The 15,529-nt window shown below is 44.2% G+C and overlaps 1 protein-coding gene across 6 annotated transcripts in view; it reads right to left on the bottom strand.

The window, feature by feature from the left end:
• The window catches only part of LOC125459246 (N-acetyl-beta-glucosaminyl-glycoprotein 4-beta-N-acetylgalactosaminyltransferase 1-like), a 660,984-nt gene that overhangs the window by 249,994 nt on the left and 395,461 nt on the right, over positions 1-15,529 (bottom strand). For all 6 annotated transcript variants that reach the window (XR_009446825.1, XM_048545435.2, XM_048545438.2 and 3 more), the window contains 2 exons: positions 2,288-2,388; positions 1,424-1,491 (listed from right to left, as the gene is read on the bottom strand). Coding sequence is in view for 5 of the 6 variants with exons in the window: in XM_048545435.2 (XP_048401392.1) it covers positions 1,424-1,491; positions 2,288-2,388 (169 nt within the window). In the remaining variant the exon portion in view is untranslated. The remainder of the gene's footprint in view (positions 1-1,423; positions 1,492-2,287; positions 2,389-15,529) is intronic.

The raw sequence follows: 15,529 nt of genomic DNA, 5'->3' as shown, positions 1-15,529 counted from the left end.
AACTGAACTGGTGGGGACAGCATGTCATTTTCAGGGGGCTCCTGGTGCCTCAATCAAAAGCATTCATGGCCTCATCAAGGGTCTGGACAGCCCCCAGCCCAGGCCTTGCTGCTGAAACCCTTTGCCTTTCTACGCATGAATCGCACTTGATTTCTGAGCTGTGGCCTGGGTCACGTTGCGTTCCTGTGAATGGGCAGTAGCAGCGAGGTCTGTTATTCCCCATACCCTGCTGAGCACAAGAACGGTCAGCTTCTGACTGCCCCCAGGATCACAAATCCACGCGAAACCTCAACTTGGGTCTCAATTTGCCCGATTCTTGTTGTGTCATTGGGAGTCGGGCCTGCCTGATGTATAGTTGGACAGAGACTGCCTCTTTGCAAGATCCACTGTGCTGCACTTCAATCCATGGCATGTGTCACACAAACACTTTAACAAGGGGACTGGGATGTTTTTAATACTCCAATGCCCCTTCACAGGACATGTTTCTGGCAGGCAAGCACATACAATAAGTCAGGTTCCCAGCCTACATTTCTCTCGATTCATCCTCAACCTAGTATCAATAACATGGGTAAGTCACCCATTAGGATGCCTGCTCTTGCCCCTACTAGGGTCTTTGAAATCAATTGACTATTAAACTGCCGCTACTGCCACAAAGCATTTGGCAATTGCTGGTGGGCCAGGTTACAAACACAATTGCTTTTTTACTTGTAGGTATTTTTCTAATCAACCTGTTTAGAGATGTTTTGACACACCTCTGGACATGAACACGGGCCTCCTGTCTCAGAGGGAAGAGCGCCACCATTGCGTCACATAGGCGGGGTTTAAAAAAGGGGGGGGCACATCAATGAGATGTTGTGGCATCACTCCGATCTGTCACCTGACCCCACCGCACCCCGCCACCCCCCCTCCCCCCCTCCCCATTTCATTCCTTGCCATCTGCTCTCTAAAACCTGGCATCTGCCATTTACCCCTCCCTAGCCTCTCTGATCTCTCCTCGTCAGAAAAGCAGAACTTAAATTTCTCTGGTCACCATCGCTCTTTACATGTGCCTTCCTACAGTCCCAGCAGTGCCCACTACAACATTCTGAGCTGCTGGGACCATCAACACTGCTGGTCAAACTGATTGACTAGAAGCTCTAGAGGATAGGATGTCCTTCACAGAGGCCCACCCTGAGTCTGTTTAGTTTTCCCCGTTATCACTGCTTGAAGCTTGTTTAAAAGCCCCTTAGGTTGGGACCAACTTGCCTTAGGAGGTTGGGGGGTGAGTGTGATTGCTTAGCTGTAGGTGGATCTACCCCACTAAGGGAATAGACACGGTGCCATGTTATGAGTCAGCAGCAATTAACCTTTTGATCCCAAGCTTTGCTCATTGTGATTTAATTACAGTAGTCATTCGGAATTAGGAACAGAATGATGTGCTTACTGGACTGGATTGGAGACTTGAGATCTGAATTTGGTGAATTCGCCTGGAGCAGCCCACTCTGTTCCCAGCTGAAAGACACCATTGAGAAGAATTAGTCACTTTACTGGTTCGGTCCAGCTGTGAAGGTAAACAATGGGCTACAAACGATAAGTGTTAAAAAGAAGCTTTATGGTTTGCACAATCACTGAGCATTCACCGAACAATCCCAAGTGCACTGAGAATGCCACTACCCATCAGTTTAAGACTAACAGCCAGGATTGCAATGTGGCTAAATTCTGTTCTTACATATTTTCATTTGCAATTTCCAGGAAAAAGGAATGTGTTCAGATATTGTGCCCTTTTCTCCCCCCTGAATGAAACAAAGCATAGGGGGGTCAACAGTTCCTTGGTGCATTCCTCTAGCAGCACCTTGACCAATCAAATCAATTTGCAAACCAGTTGTTACCGCCTTCTGAGACAATTTAAATTGTTGTTCCCTTGAAATTTGACATTCCCATGTCTCTTCCGATGAGTGCAAGAGGAAAAAATTTGGATAGCAGGTAGTTTTACAGCAACATGCATGGTCAGCGTTCAATATGGACAGCTGATATTAACGGGTTTTAAAAATGATATGATTAGACTCATTAATACATTACTGCAGATATCTCCCAAGAGGAGTACAATTTGTTGAGTGTTTTAAAAGAACCACTGTCTGCATTACAGGACAGGACACTAACTGCAGTTTTCATGCTTAGAATGCAAATCACACCCATCAATTAAATGACACCGGACTGATCTCCCTAAATGACATTTCAATGCTGCAGCAATTAAAAGCTCCAAATAACTGTCAGACAAAATAAGCAAGACCCAACTAACATTCCGTACCTTGCCTAAGTGCATCAGTAGTCTGGCATTTGCAGGACTTTCATCAGAACTGAGCCAAAACTCGGAATTATCATCCGACGCAATTGCAAACTGGAAATCACCTGGGGAAATAGAAATGAAATCAGTGAAGCTGCAAATGTACCGACATGGTGATAATAATCTTCGGCCTGTTGTCTCTGCCTTTAGACAGGGACTATATGATAATCAAGGAAAAAGGAAAGTGAATTTTGTGGTGCTGTTAACACACGCCAGCCTGCAGTCAATCTGCTGTCAAAATAATGCCAAAGTTGAGGTTGTAGATGTGCTCGCTGAGCCAATATGTTTGAGTGCAGATGTTTCGTGATCCTGCTAGGTAACATCATTGGTGCACTTCCAGTGTATCCCTATTGTCAGTTTTCCTCCAGTTTGGTGTACGTTATGTTTTTCATAGTCTTTGCATGGCATTTTGTATATTATGTGAGTTTTATTGTCATGGGTATGAGATCCTTTATGTTCGTCAGTTGTTGTCGCAGGGTGGCTGTTTGTTTGTTCCTGACGAACATAAAGGACCCCATACCTGCAATCAGTAAAACTAACGTAATATACAAAATACCAAGCAGAGACTGCGAGAAACACTACACAGGCCAAACTGAAAGAAAACTACCAATAAAGATACATGAACACCAACTAGCCACCAAGAGACATGATCAATTCTCACTGGTCTCAACACACACGGACAAAGAAGGACACGAATTCGACAGGGACAACTCATCCATAAGAGCACAAGACAAACAGAGACACGCCAGGGAATTCCTGGAGGCTTGGCATTCCAACTGGAACTCCATCAACAAACACATTGAACTGGACCCGATACACAAACCACTGAAAAACAGAACCGGAAGTTAAACCAACCAGACCAGCAAACGGAGGCATATCATCAACAAGCGAGGCAGAACGCCAACACTTCACCAGAGGCGCACTGACCATGTTACTGAGCAGGGTGATGAAACGTTTGCAACCAAACATACCGGCTCATCGAGCAATTCTACAACCTCATCCACAACCTGAGCTACAAATCTTCTCAAAAACCTTAAAGCCAAGATTCACGGTACATGGAAATCCAAAACTTGCTGTTTGAAAAGGAATTGAAAGTTGTGAAATTGCCACGTTTATTTTGTACAGGTGTACTAAACTCCCCATGGGAAGATAAAAGTTTTCAGTCTATGAACGCTTTTACTGACATGATAATTATTAACGATTGCAAAATAACTCACTGGTACTGAAAAATCAACAATTTCAAATGTGGAACCTCATTCCTTCAGGTTTTTAATTGCTGTTGGAGGTTTTAAGAATGTTAAAAAATCTAAGTTTTCTTTCTTTTCTCTTTCATAATCAGATCTTTCTTTCCAATTCTTATCCTCTTTCTCTACCATATGTGCCATTGAATACATTGGCTTTAACCTAAATATTCCTTTCTATCCTTGCTGTGTTAATTTCATAACCCTTCAATCTGACTTGCTTCTGCAGTTCACTCTAACCTCATACACGTGGCTGCCATTGCTGCACCATTATCAGCTCACAGCTCCGCACTAAAGTTCCAACCAATTTTCGTTTGTAATGCACTGCCACATTGTGGAATACTTCAAAGTTTCCTTGTGCAGTAACTTAAAGGGGCCGAGGAAGACCAAAACTTTTGTGTTGACCAAGACTTTAAAGACTCTGTTGGCTGAGCAATGTCAAGAAATGGACAAACTTGTGCTGTCAGGAGGCAACTGGGAACAGTGACAGTGGACATCACTGGAAGAACACTAAGAGAAATTTAATTGGATAGAAATTGATTAGAAATTTAGAGTGACTTGTATTTGGGCTATGTGAGAACTTCTGTGCTGCTTAGAGGGAAAATTTCTTCCCATACAAAGATTCAGCTCAAAAACATGAAGGCAAATTTGCCTCATGCCAGAGAAAATTAGATACAATTTTGCAGTAAATTAAGAGCTAAACAGTAAATGTAGCTTCGCCAACATCACTCACATCCTCTGAATATTTTCAAGTCAAGAAATATGCCCCAAATCACTATCCTTGACATATCCTGTAGCATGTCAGTAAACTGAGTACTTTGCAGTCTGCTTTCACAGACAAGAGTGGATAATGTTCTGGGAGGCAGTCGAGATTGCAGCCAGCAGTATGCAAAAATTGTTCCAAGTTACAAAGCCCAGGTTAAATCCAATTTATAGGAGGAAAATCGTAGACACTCCATCATGTTTAAAGGCTGGGAGGTACTCTTAAAACACAGATTGTGGCCACCCACTACCTACCCGCACACCACAAGTGTCTCCCATTTCACGGGCATGGTAGAGGCATTAGGTGATCATTAGGTGGCTTTTGATAAAGAGCCTCATCCCTCACCCCAAATACATCTCAGTTTACCAATGGCCAAGCTAGGTATGCAGCCAGGCAGCTTTTGCTGGGCAAGTTGGTGTCAGGCAGGACAGTGTACTCAGCAATGCCTTTGGAGGTCATCTGTGACTATCAGAGGCATCCAACCCACAATACCATATCTTCCATTTACCTCTCCCCATCCTGGTCTCCAAACCTGCTTCCACCATTCCTGTTTCATTCACCCAGGCCTGTTAGCTAAGCCCCATTGATACCCCAAACATAGAAAAGAAGGGGGTATAGGCCTTTGAGCCTGCTCTGCCATTCGATATAATCATGTCTGATCATCCAACTCAGTCTCCTGTTCCTGCATTCTCCTGCTTTAATCCCTTTAGAACTTTATCTAACTCCTTCTTGCAAACTTCCAATATTTTTGCCTCAACTGTTTGTTGTGGCACAGGCTCACAACTCTCCCCACATCAGTTCTTAGACTGTGGCTGCCTGGTTCTACACTCCCTGGTCAGTGGGAACATCCTTCCAGAGTTTACCTTGCCTAGTCCTATTAGAATTTTATAGGTTTCCACAAGGTCCACTTTCATTTTCCTACCTTCCAGTAAATATAATCCCAAACTATCCAGTCTCTCCTCAACGCATTTTTGGCAAAGCTGTCAGACAGGTTTGATGACCTGGACAACCTTTCCTCATTTAGATCTCTCAAGCCACGAAAAATTCACCAAATACTGCGTTGACCTCACAAGCTCTTTGAGATTCCAGAATTATCCTGATGGCTTCAAAAGGCATCAGATTCAAAGGATCACAAAAAGCAAATGATAACAACGTGACTGGATTTCAAGTCTTGGGATGCAATTTTGTAAAAGGTCACAGCTAATTTTTTACACATGTCACAAAAGCAAAACCCAATCTATTCTGATTTTTTCATCTATCCCTCAAATGTCCAATTTGTGGCCAGCAACATTCCAATACAGAATCTTAATTACCCACGATCAAACATGTTTATAAAATAGTGGACTAATTCTTTCGTGATTGTTTGAATAGATTTCTAAAGCAAGAGTAATACAGTTCAAGAGTTCACTTCAATTATTCTGATTGCAAAATATTCATGATATCACACTTCATACAGATCTACTGTCATGGCCAGAACCATCTCTGCCAGGAACGTTCAGGATTATGCATATATTTGGCCAGATCAGAAAGCAAAGCTCCTACTGAATCGAATGGTTACTCTCTTTTTATGCAATTTTTTGCTCCCTGCTGGATACATCACAGTTCTGTAGTTTGTGCATCTCTGTCCCCTGCCAACAAAATTGTCAGATGGTGATTAGCTCTACTCACACCACAATGTAGCTTCTCTATCATTGCTTTTCCCAGGCCATAGCTTGAGCCTGTAAAACCTGTGATGTAAGCTGTGCAGTGACACAGCCACTTTTCACTGCTGTCATCTCTTCACTTCCACTTGCCTCTTCTGTGGGTCTGTGTCACCTTCATCCTGACAACCAACACCCCCTTTGATCCACATTATCTACCTAACTTCTTCATTTCATTCTCTATATGTGCCTAATCTTATGGTACGCTTTGTTCCACTCTGAAATCCATTTCCCTCTTATGTTTTCATTATTTTTGAGGAAAACAGACAGGATTTACAAGAATCAATTCTGATTACTGGGCACTGTGGCAGCTGGGGTGGGAGCAGGAGGTGTTGGGTCTCAGGACAGAGGGGGTTGAGGGGGAGGCTGCATGTGTGTGTTGTGGGATGGGCTAGTATTGGGTACAGAATAAAGGTGTTAAGCCCAGGGGCAGGCAAACGTTGGATCCCAGATCAGGGGGTCAGTTCTGGTTCCTGGATTGGTTGGGAGCTTGAGGCAAGTCTTAGGGAATCAGGACAGAGTCAAGGGCATGTATATGGTCTGGTAGTAGGGTCATTTTTGTGGAGGCTTTCAGAGTTTCTGGGCATAGAGGAATTGCCCAAAGCATGCTATGCTGGGATTTCCATCAATGCTGTCAATCAATTCCCCAGTCAATGATGGAATAATGACTGTCTGACAGGAGAAAATCTGCCCTAACATGTGTAGATAACATACTGAACTGGCACAAATCTGGAAACCACACAACTCAAGAGCGAGATATAGCAGCAACAGAGTTGATGGTGTGATGTTAAGCAATGTGATATAGGTGCTGTGATACGGACAGGACAAGGTTGTGCAATGAGATACACACAATCTGTATCAGGCAAAGTGATAGTGATCACTGTGATGCAGGTAGGGTGAGTTGGTGCAAAGTGTTACAGGCAGGGTGTTATGGAAAAGGCTAGATACCTCAAAGTATATTATGGAGATAGTCCAGACTCAGTTTCTTTCAAAAGAAGGAAAGTGAAGGTGCTGAATTCCAGACATGATTCAACTGGTCCGCCACTAAGCTTTAATCAAAACACACTTTATTCTTACAACACACTTAAAATGCAACAAAAAGAAGAACTGGCATAACTTTACTCTATTGAAAAACTTCATAAGACAATGTATTGTTGAACCACTAATCATCAACAGCTTCAACATAGATAGCATCCCATCAACACTCGCTTGGTAAAAGGTAATTCAGCAAAAGAGTTATTATTGCCACGTGCGGTAGAAAGAAACAATCTGCTCCTTTTGGTTTTTGAAAGGTAGCATCTGGAGATAGAGCCCAAAGAGAGAAAGAGAGAGAGAGAAGAATAATTCAACAGACAAAAGATAGATAACGATCAGCCAAGGAGAATGAAAATCTATTAATGGGGACTGATAGTGGCTAACAATGGGTTGTGTGTAATAGCAGACCGTGTGATAACAAGGCCTGCTACATGGAAATCGAGATAACAAAGTGTGGAGCTGGATGAACACAGCAGGCCAAGCAGCATCATAGGAGCAGGAAAGCTGACTTTACAGGCTTAGACCCCTCATCAGAGAAGGATGAAGGATCAGGCCCGAAACGGCAGCTTTTGTGCTCCTAAGATGCTGCTTGGCCTGCTGTGTTCATCCAGCTTCACACTTTGTTATCTCGGATTCTCCAGCATCTGCAGTTCCCATTATCTGTGCTACGTGGAAATTGGGATAAGGAAAGCTCAAGCTGTAAAGCTATTGAACTGGATTTTGAGTCTATAAAGTTGGAGACTTCCCAAGCAAACTATGGGGTACTGCTCTTCCAGCTTTGTTGGAGCACTGCAGCGAGCCTGAGACAGAGTCGTTGGCCAGGTAACAGGGTGGTGTGTTGAAGTCAGAGATAATGTGAACTGCAGATGCTGGAGAATCCAAGATAAGTGTGGAGCTGGATGAACACAGCAGGCCAAGCAGCATCTCAGGAGCACAAAAGCTGATGTTTCGGGCCTAGACCCTTCATCAGAGAGGGGGATGGGGTGAGGGTTCTGGAATAAACAGGGAGAGAGGGGGAGGCAGACCGAAGATGGAGAGAAAAGAAGATAGGTGGAGAGGAGAGTATAGGTGAGGAGGTAGGGAGGGGATAGGTCAGTCCAGGGAACACAGACAGATCAAGGAGGTGGGATGAGGTTAGTAGGTAGGAGATGGAGGTGCGGCTTGGGGTGGGAGGAAGGGATGGGTGAGAGGAAGAACAGGTTAGGGAGGCAGAGACAAGTTGGTCTGGTTTTGGGATGCAGTGGGTGGAGGGGAAGAACTGGGCTGGTTGTGTGGTGCAGTGGGGTGAGGGGACGAACTGGGCTGGTTTTGGGATGCGGTGGGGAAAGGGGAGATTTTGAAGCTGGTGAAGTCCACACTGATACCATTGGGCTGCAGGGTTCCCAAGCGGAATATGAGTTGCTGTTGCTGCAACCTTCGGGTGGCATCATTGTGGCACTGCAGGAGGCCCATGATGGACATGTCATCTAAAGAATGGGAGGGGGAGTGGAAATGGCTTGTGACTGGGAGGTGCAGTTGTTTATTGCGAACCGAGCGGAGGTGTTCTGCAAAGCGGTCCCCAAGCCTCCGCTTGGTTTCCCAACTATACTCTCTACCTCCCCACCCATACTCTCCTCTCCACCTATCTTCTTTTCTCTCCATCTTCGGTCTGCCTCCCCCTCTCTCCCTATTTATTCCAGAACCCTCACACCATCCCCCTTTCTGATGAAGGGTCTAGGCCCGAAATGTCAGCTTTTGTGCTCCTGAGATGCTGCTTGGCCTGCTGTGTTGAAGTTGCAGGCACCTGGAGGCTCAGGCTCTTTGACTGCATGTGATCGTTAGTCTAGGCTCTGGGTCTGACTAACTTCCCCGATCTGGATATGACATGGCCTTCACCCCCTAACAGCCAATCCCAGTCCTTCCTCAAGTCCGGATCCGAAACCCCTTCATCAACAGGAGCAGGGCACCGCTGCGCCCCCCCCCCCCCCCCCACCCTACTCCCGACCCACTCCTCTGTTTTATGGGCCTCCTCACATCCTCAACTCCGGGCCATTTGCCCCCTTTCCCTGACACACTTCCTCTTTTACCTGCTCCACATCCAATCTGTCTCTGCCCTACCGCACCGGACCCACCCAAGACTGATCTGCCTCAGCCCATGAGACACTAGCCCACCAACTCCAGACTGTACCCAATACGCACCTACCTCTGACCTGAGGCCCACCCTCCTCTGCTGCACCGGATCGGACCTCTCCCATCCTCCCTGACTTACCCTAAATAATACATGCCTTCCTCAGCCCCTTCACGACACTATAGCTTTGAACCCTACCCACCTTGCATCCTGCCCCCGTTCCCCTAAAACAGACACACAGACAAGACACACATAGAGCTGCTTCCTTTTATAAAACTGATGGGATGCCATGGCAGTCTGAGATTGGTACATATTAAATTATTCTGGGAAGTTTCTGTGGTCTTCAGAAACTACAAAGTGTACAACACTCTTGAGTTTTTCTGAATGAAGGAATTTCCTGAAGCTCCGAGTCACTCTCTTCAACGCTTCTCCAATTTCATTCACTTCAGTCACATCATCATGCTGAACGGATGGAACATAAATGTTATGAATGCTAATTTTCATGCTTCAAAATTACCCTCCTGTAATGTGGAAAGGCAATTCATGAGTCCTCTCTTGAGATCCATGGAAAAAGCATAGGTGAGCAATTGACTAAATGTGCCATCTGCTCTTCTTTTATAGGTCCCAACTTGGTGCATTAGTTTGTCTTGTCTGAATGAACAGAATAGATCAACTCTTCTTGTCTGTATGAGGTTGCTTGCAGTAATGTGGCTGAGCTTTTATAAATATCTTGTTTTTTTTTTAAGAAGTATCAGCTCTTGTTTGAGAAGCTGGTCAATGCAGTCTTCACCAGGATGATATGACCTGCTATCGCCTCTATCCTATTACATGACCAGTTGTTGCATCAGAATACAAAATATAGGGAACAAAGGGATGAATAAAGATAGAACAGTGTAGCAACAGTAATTGGTCCTTTGGCCCACAAACATATGGAGGTTCTAGTCAAAAATAGAAAAGAATCATATATTAGATATAGACAGCTGGGTCCAAATGATAATGAAATGTGAGGCTGGATGAACACAGCAGGCCCAGCAGCATCTCAGGAGCACAAAAGCTGACGTTTTGGGCCTAGACCCTCTGATGAAGGGTCTAGGCCCGAAACGTCAGCTTTTGTGCTCCTGAGATGCTGCTGGGCCTGCTGTGTTCATCCAGCCTCACATTTCATTATCTTGAATTCTCCAGCATCTGCAGTTCCCATTATCACTGGGTCCAAATGATTCTCTTTTAACAGTATAAAGAGCGCAGAGACATCCTTAAGGGGGAATTCAGGAAGGCAAATGGAGGACATGAGATAGCCTTGGCAGATAAGGTCAAAGATAATACAAAGAGATTCTGCAAGTACATTAAGAGCAAGAGAGCAACTAATGAGGAAGTAGTGTCCCTTAAAGATCAAAGCAGTCATCTTTGTGTCAAACCTCAGGAGCTATTGAATGAATATTTTGCATCGGTTTTTACCATGGAGGCTGGAGAACTCAGGGAAATAAATATTGATGTTTTGAAAACTGTTCACATCACAGAAGAGGAAGTGCAGGAGGTCTTAGAAATTTAAAGAGGGATAAATCTCTGAGGCCTGATCTAGTGTACCCTAGGACATTGTGGAAATTTAGGGAGGAAATGTGTGGTGCCCCTTGAAGAAATATTCACATCATCTATAAATAAAGGTGAGGTGTTAGATTACTGGAGAGTGGCCAATATTGTGCCTTTGTTTAAGGAGTGATGCAAGGAGAAACCTGGGAACTACAGACCGGTGAGTCTCACTTCAGTGGTGGGTAAACTGTTGGATGCAATTCTAAAAGATAGGATTTATACACATTTGGAGAGTCAAGGGCTGATTGAGGATAGTCAGCACAGTTTTGAGCGAGGAAAATTATGTCTCACAAACTTGATTGAGTTTTTCAGGAAGTAATGAAGAAGGCTGATGAGAACAGATTGGTAGACGTTGTTTACTTGGACTTTAATAAAGCCTTTGACAAGGCTCTGCATGGTCGATTAATTTGTAAAGTTAGATTCCATGGGATTCAGGTTGTCTTTGCTAATTGGATATAAAATTGGCTTAATGGCAGGAGACAGAGAGAAGTGGTGGAGGGCTGTTTTTTGGAGTGGAGGCCTGTTACCAGTGGTGTTCCGCAGGGATCAGTGCTGGGTCCAGTTTTTTATTCTGCCATTTTAAAAAATTATTTAGACGTGAATATAGAAGGCATGGTCAGTACTTTTGCGGAAAAAATTGATGAAATAGTGGACAGTAAAGAAGATTATCGAGAGTCACAAAGAGATCTTGCTCAATTAGGTCAAGCAAGTGAGGAGTGGCCGATAGAGTTTAATTTGGATAAATACATTTTGGAAAACAAACAAGGGCAGAGCTTACACATTTAAAAGTAGTGTCGGTGTTGGGTCCACTGCTGTTTGTCATTTTTATAAATGACCTGGATAAGGGCGTAGAAGGATGGGTTAGTCAACTTGCAGACGACACTATGGTCGGTGGAGTTGTGGATAGTGATGAAGAATGCTGTAGTTTGCAGGTAAGCTGCGGAGCTGGGCTGAGAGGTGGCAAATGGAGTTTAATGCAGACAAGTGTGAGGTGATGCACTTTGGTAGGAGTAACCGGAAGGCAAAGTACTGGGCTAATGGTAAGATTCTTGGTAGTGTAGATGAGCAGAGAGATCTCGGTGTCCATGTACACAGATCCTTGAAAGTTGCCACCCAGGTTGACAGGGTTGTTAAGAAGGCATACAGTGTTTTAGCTTTTATTAACAGAGGGATCGAGTTCCGGAACCATGAGGTTATGCTGCAGCTGTACAAAACTTTGGTGCGGCCGCACTTGGAGTATTGTGTACAGTTCTGGTCACTGCATTATAAGAAGGATGTGGAAGCTTTGGAAAGGGTGCAGAGGAGATTTACTAGGACGTTGCCTGGTATGGAGGGAAGGTCTTATGAGTTAAGGCTGAGGGACTTGAGGCTGTTTTCATGAGAGAGAAGAAGGTTGAGAGGTGACTTAATTGAAACATATAAAATAATCAGTGGGTTAGATAGGGTGGATAGGGAGAGCCTTTTTCCTAGGATGGTGACGGCGAGCACGAGGGGGCATAGCTTTAAATTGAGGGGTGAAAGATGGTGGACAGATGTCAGAGGTAGTTTCTTTACTCAGAGAGTAGTAAGGGAATGGAACACTTTGTCTGCAACGGTAGTAGATTTGCCAACTTTAGGTACATTTAAGGCGTCATTGGATAAGCATATGGACGTACATGGAATAGTGTAGGTTAGATGGGCTTCAGATTGGTATGACAGGTTGGCACAACATCGAGGGCCGAAGGGCCTGTACTGTTCTGTAATGTTCTATGTTCTATTCTGAGGAATTACTGAGCTGAAATGCATCATACATAGCATGAAATAAAGCGTAGACTTGGCGACCGCTTCGTAGAACATCTACGTTCTGCTCACAAAAAGACCCTGAACTACCCATTGCCTACCACTTCAACGCACCACCTTGCTCCCTGGCCAACATCTGTGTCTCTAGCTTGCTACAGTGTTCCAATGAAGCCCAACGCAAGTTGGAGGAACAACACCTCACTTTCGGCTTGGGGGCCCTACAGCCCTCTGGACTCAATACTGAGTTCAATAATTTTAGGGTCTGAACTGTCCCATGTCCCAGCCCCCCCACCCTATACACTAGGCCTTGTTACCACATAGCCTGCCACTACACACCCCCTGTTGTTAGTCACTAACAATCCCCATTAACAAACATTCACCCTCCCAGCCAGATTGTTAGCAACTGCCTTGTCTGTCCAACTGTCTTTCTCTCTCTTTGGGCTCTATCCTATCGTTTACTCCCTACCCCAACCACCTCCCTATTTTCTGCATATAAACTGACATTTTCCCAGCCACAATCAGCTCTGAGGAAGGGTCACCGGACCTGAAACGTGAACTCTGTTTTCTCCTCCACAGATGCTGCCAGACCTGCTGAGATTTTCCAGCAAATTTGTTTTTGTTCCTGATTTATAGCATCCACAGTTCTTTTGTTTTTTTTTACATACTGTGCAGAACTGATGAACCTAGCTAAGCATGTGTAATGAAGCTTGGCTTATCCAAGAGTCTATAGAATGTAGAAAAGAGCTACACTCCAAAATTGGAAAAAAAATTGTTGATTGGCAGCCTGCAAAATATACCACCAACTGCACAAAATATGTTTATACACATAAACAGAGTTGTTAAGTGCTTACAGTTTCTGCTATTAAGACTTGACATGGTGCAGATGATTGCTCCATCAAAAAACCTGCAGGGAAAGCAGTTTTTTTTCCTATGTTGCTTTTTCACACATCCTATCCTTATTACACTGTCCATGGTTCTATACAGAACGGATAATGGATGATGGATGATTGGGAATCTAAATATCAAAGGTTGATGTGGAGGGTACACGAAACATGTGGAATACACAGGGGGCCTAGAAAAGAGCCTTTGAATAGAGAGTGTCTATACCTGGAATAGGCTTCATGTTTGTGGGGACGTGTTATAAGCTTTCAACCTGCTCACGCATATTTTTTATGCACCTCTGAAAAGCAGCTTTAACAGAAAGTTACAAGTCACTGATCTTGAAGCAGGAGAAGGAAGAAGATTGAATTTATTGCTTGACCGTCTTTCACTGGTTATTATGACATGCAGGTAAAGTGGTGCTTAAATCGGGATCAGGGAAGGACATTAAATGAGGCACATGAGTACTAACTTTTGGTGCTGAGGACACAGTCAGTTCGCCAGGGCTCAGGCATTGAAAATGACAGGCTGATCAAGCACTACAGATCCTTCAAAACCCAGAACTGTGGCAAGCCCACAACATTAACATTGAACTCCAAGTCAGTCACAGCATATGAGCTCTATTCATAAGGATGTTTCCTTTGTTTAAAATGATTGCCAAGGTACTTGCGGTTGGTGAATCAAGGACAAGGGGGCTCAATCTTAGGATTAAACTGGGGGGCATTTAGAATTGAAATCTGGGAGAAATCCGCAATTTCCTTTTGTCAAAAAAGACACATGCATTGACTTGAGTTCACTAAGGATGTGAGGGGATATGGATGAAAGATGAGTAAATGAGGTTCAGATTGGTTATGGTTTAAATAAACAAACAATCCTTGAGGGGCTGAGCAGTCTGTTGAATGATAGAATCCCTTCAGTGCAGAAACAGGCCCTTCGGCCCAACAAGTCCACACTGAACCTCAGAGCACCCACCCAAACCCATCCCCCTAATCTACACATTGCTGAACACTCCAGGCAATTTTCCATGGCCAATCCACCTAGCCCACACGTCTTTAGACTGTGGGAGGAAACTGGAGCACACGGAGGAAACCCACACAGACAGTCACCCGAGGCTGGAATTGAACCCGTGTCCCTGGTGCTATGAGGCAGCTGTGCTAACCACTGTGCCACTGTGCTCCTCCAGCATATATTCCTTTGCCTCCTTTATCACTAACACCAAGCATGGCTATCTACTTCCCAATAAACAACCCTTCACTTTTGATACTACTACTGCTCTGAAAAATTCTGAACTGATCGATAAACGTTTATTGTTCATTGACTTCTAATTTATTTTTGTTCACTGTTTGCTCGCGTACAGCTTTATTCAGAATACAGCTGTCATGTGTGATGGTGCATGAAAGTGGTTGCACGGTGCCACAAATAGAAAATAGATCTAGGTTTATGCTCCATTAGGGGTGGGTACTGTGTCAGTTCATTTAAATGGTTGAATAATTAACCCTGAAGTAATTATAATCTAAAGAACTTCAGGCTCATTAGGTACAACTTCTAGAGTCAACGAGTGCGCTATTTTCCTTAATCCCCACACATCAGTCATGCAAATTGGCAAAAAATGAACGGAACCACAAAAGTGGAGCCAAAGTAATGAGCACTCCCTTAAGTTATGTGCGCTCCAGTAAGACAGGTTGCATCTGGACACATTTTCACCTGCTTTCCCGGGTCACAAATCATCGACAGGTCAGATGTACAGGCAGAAAAATCAGAGACCGTAATGGAGCCCACAGGACCATCACAGCATTTACTAACTCTTCTGCTGTTGAAACACTAGGAGGGCAAATGGGAGAACCAAACTGAGAAAATAGGAGATGGCAATATATTAAAACAAAACTGCATTACAAGTTGCCAGACATTAATTTAGGAAAACAGGAATAAAATGTATCCTGGTCAATGCCTAAACCCTATTTATCTTCAATTTGTTTCGCTCGATCCCCTTAACCGACACACATCTATTGATCTCAGTCTTGAAAGCTTCAACAGACCCATCACCCAGAGGCTTTCTGAGCTGCAATGCTGCAACATCTGAACTCTCCTGGTTTCTGCCACTGTTTAGTAATAAGG

Source organism: Stegostoma tigrinum, chromosome 17 (assembly GCF_030684315.1).
Source record: "Stegostoma tigrinum isolate sSteTig4 chromosome 17, sSteTig4.hap1, whole genome shotgun sequence".
NCBI classification, from domain to species: domain Eukaryota; kingdom Metazoa; phylum Chordata; class Chondrichthyes; order Orectolobiformes; family Stegostomatidae; genus Stegostoma; species Stegostoma tigrinum.
Note: the sequence above shows the minus strand (reverse complement) of the source record. Positions and strands in the feature narration are given on the sequence as shown.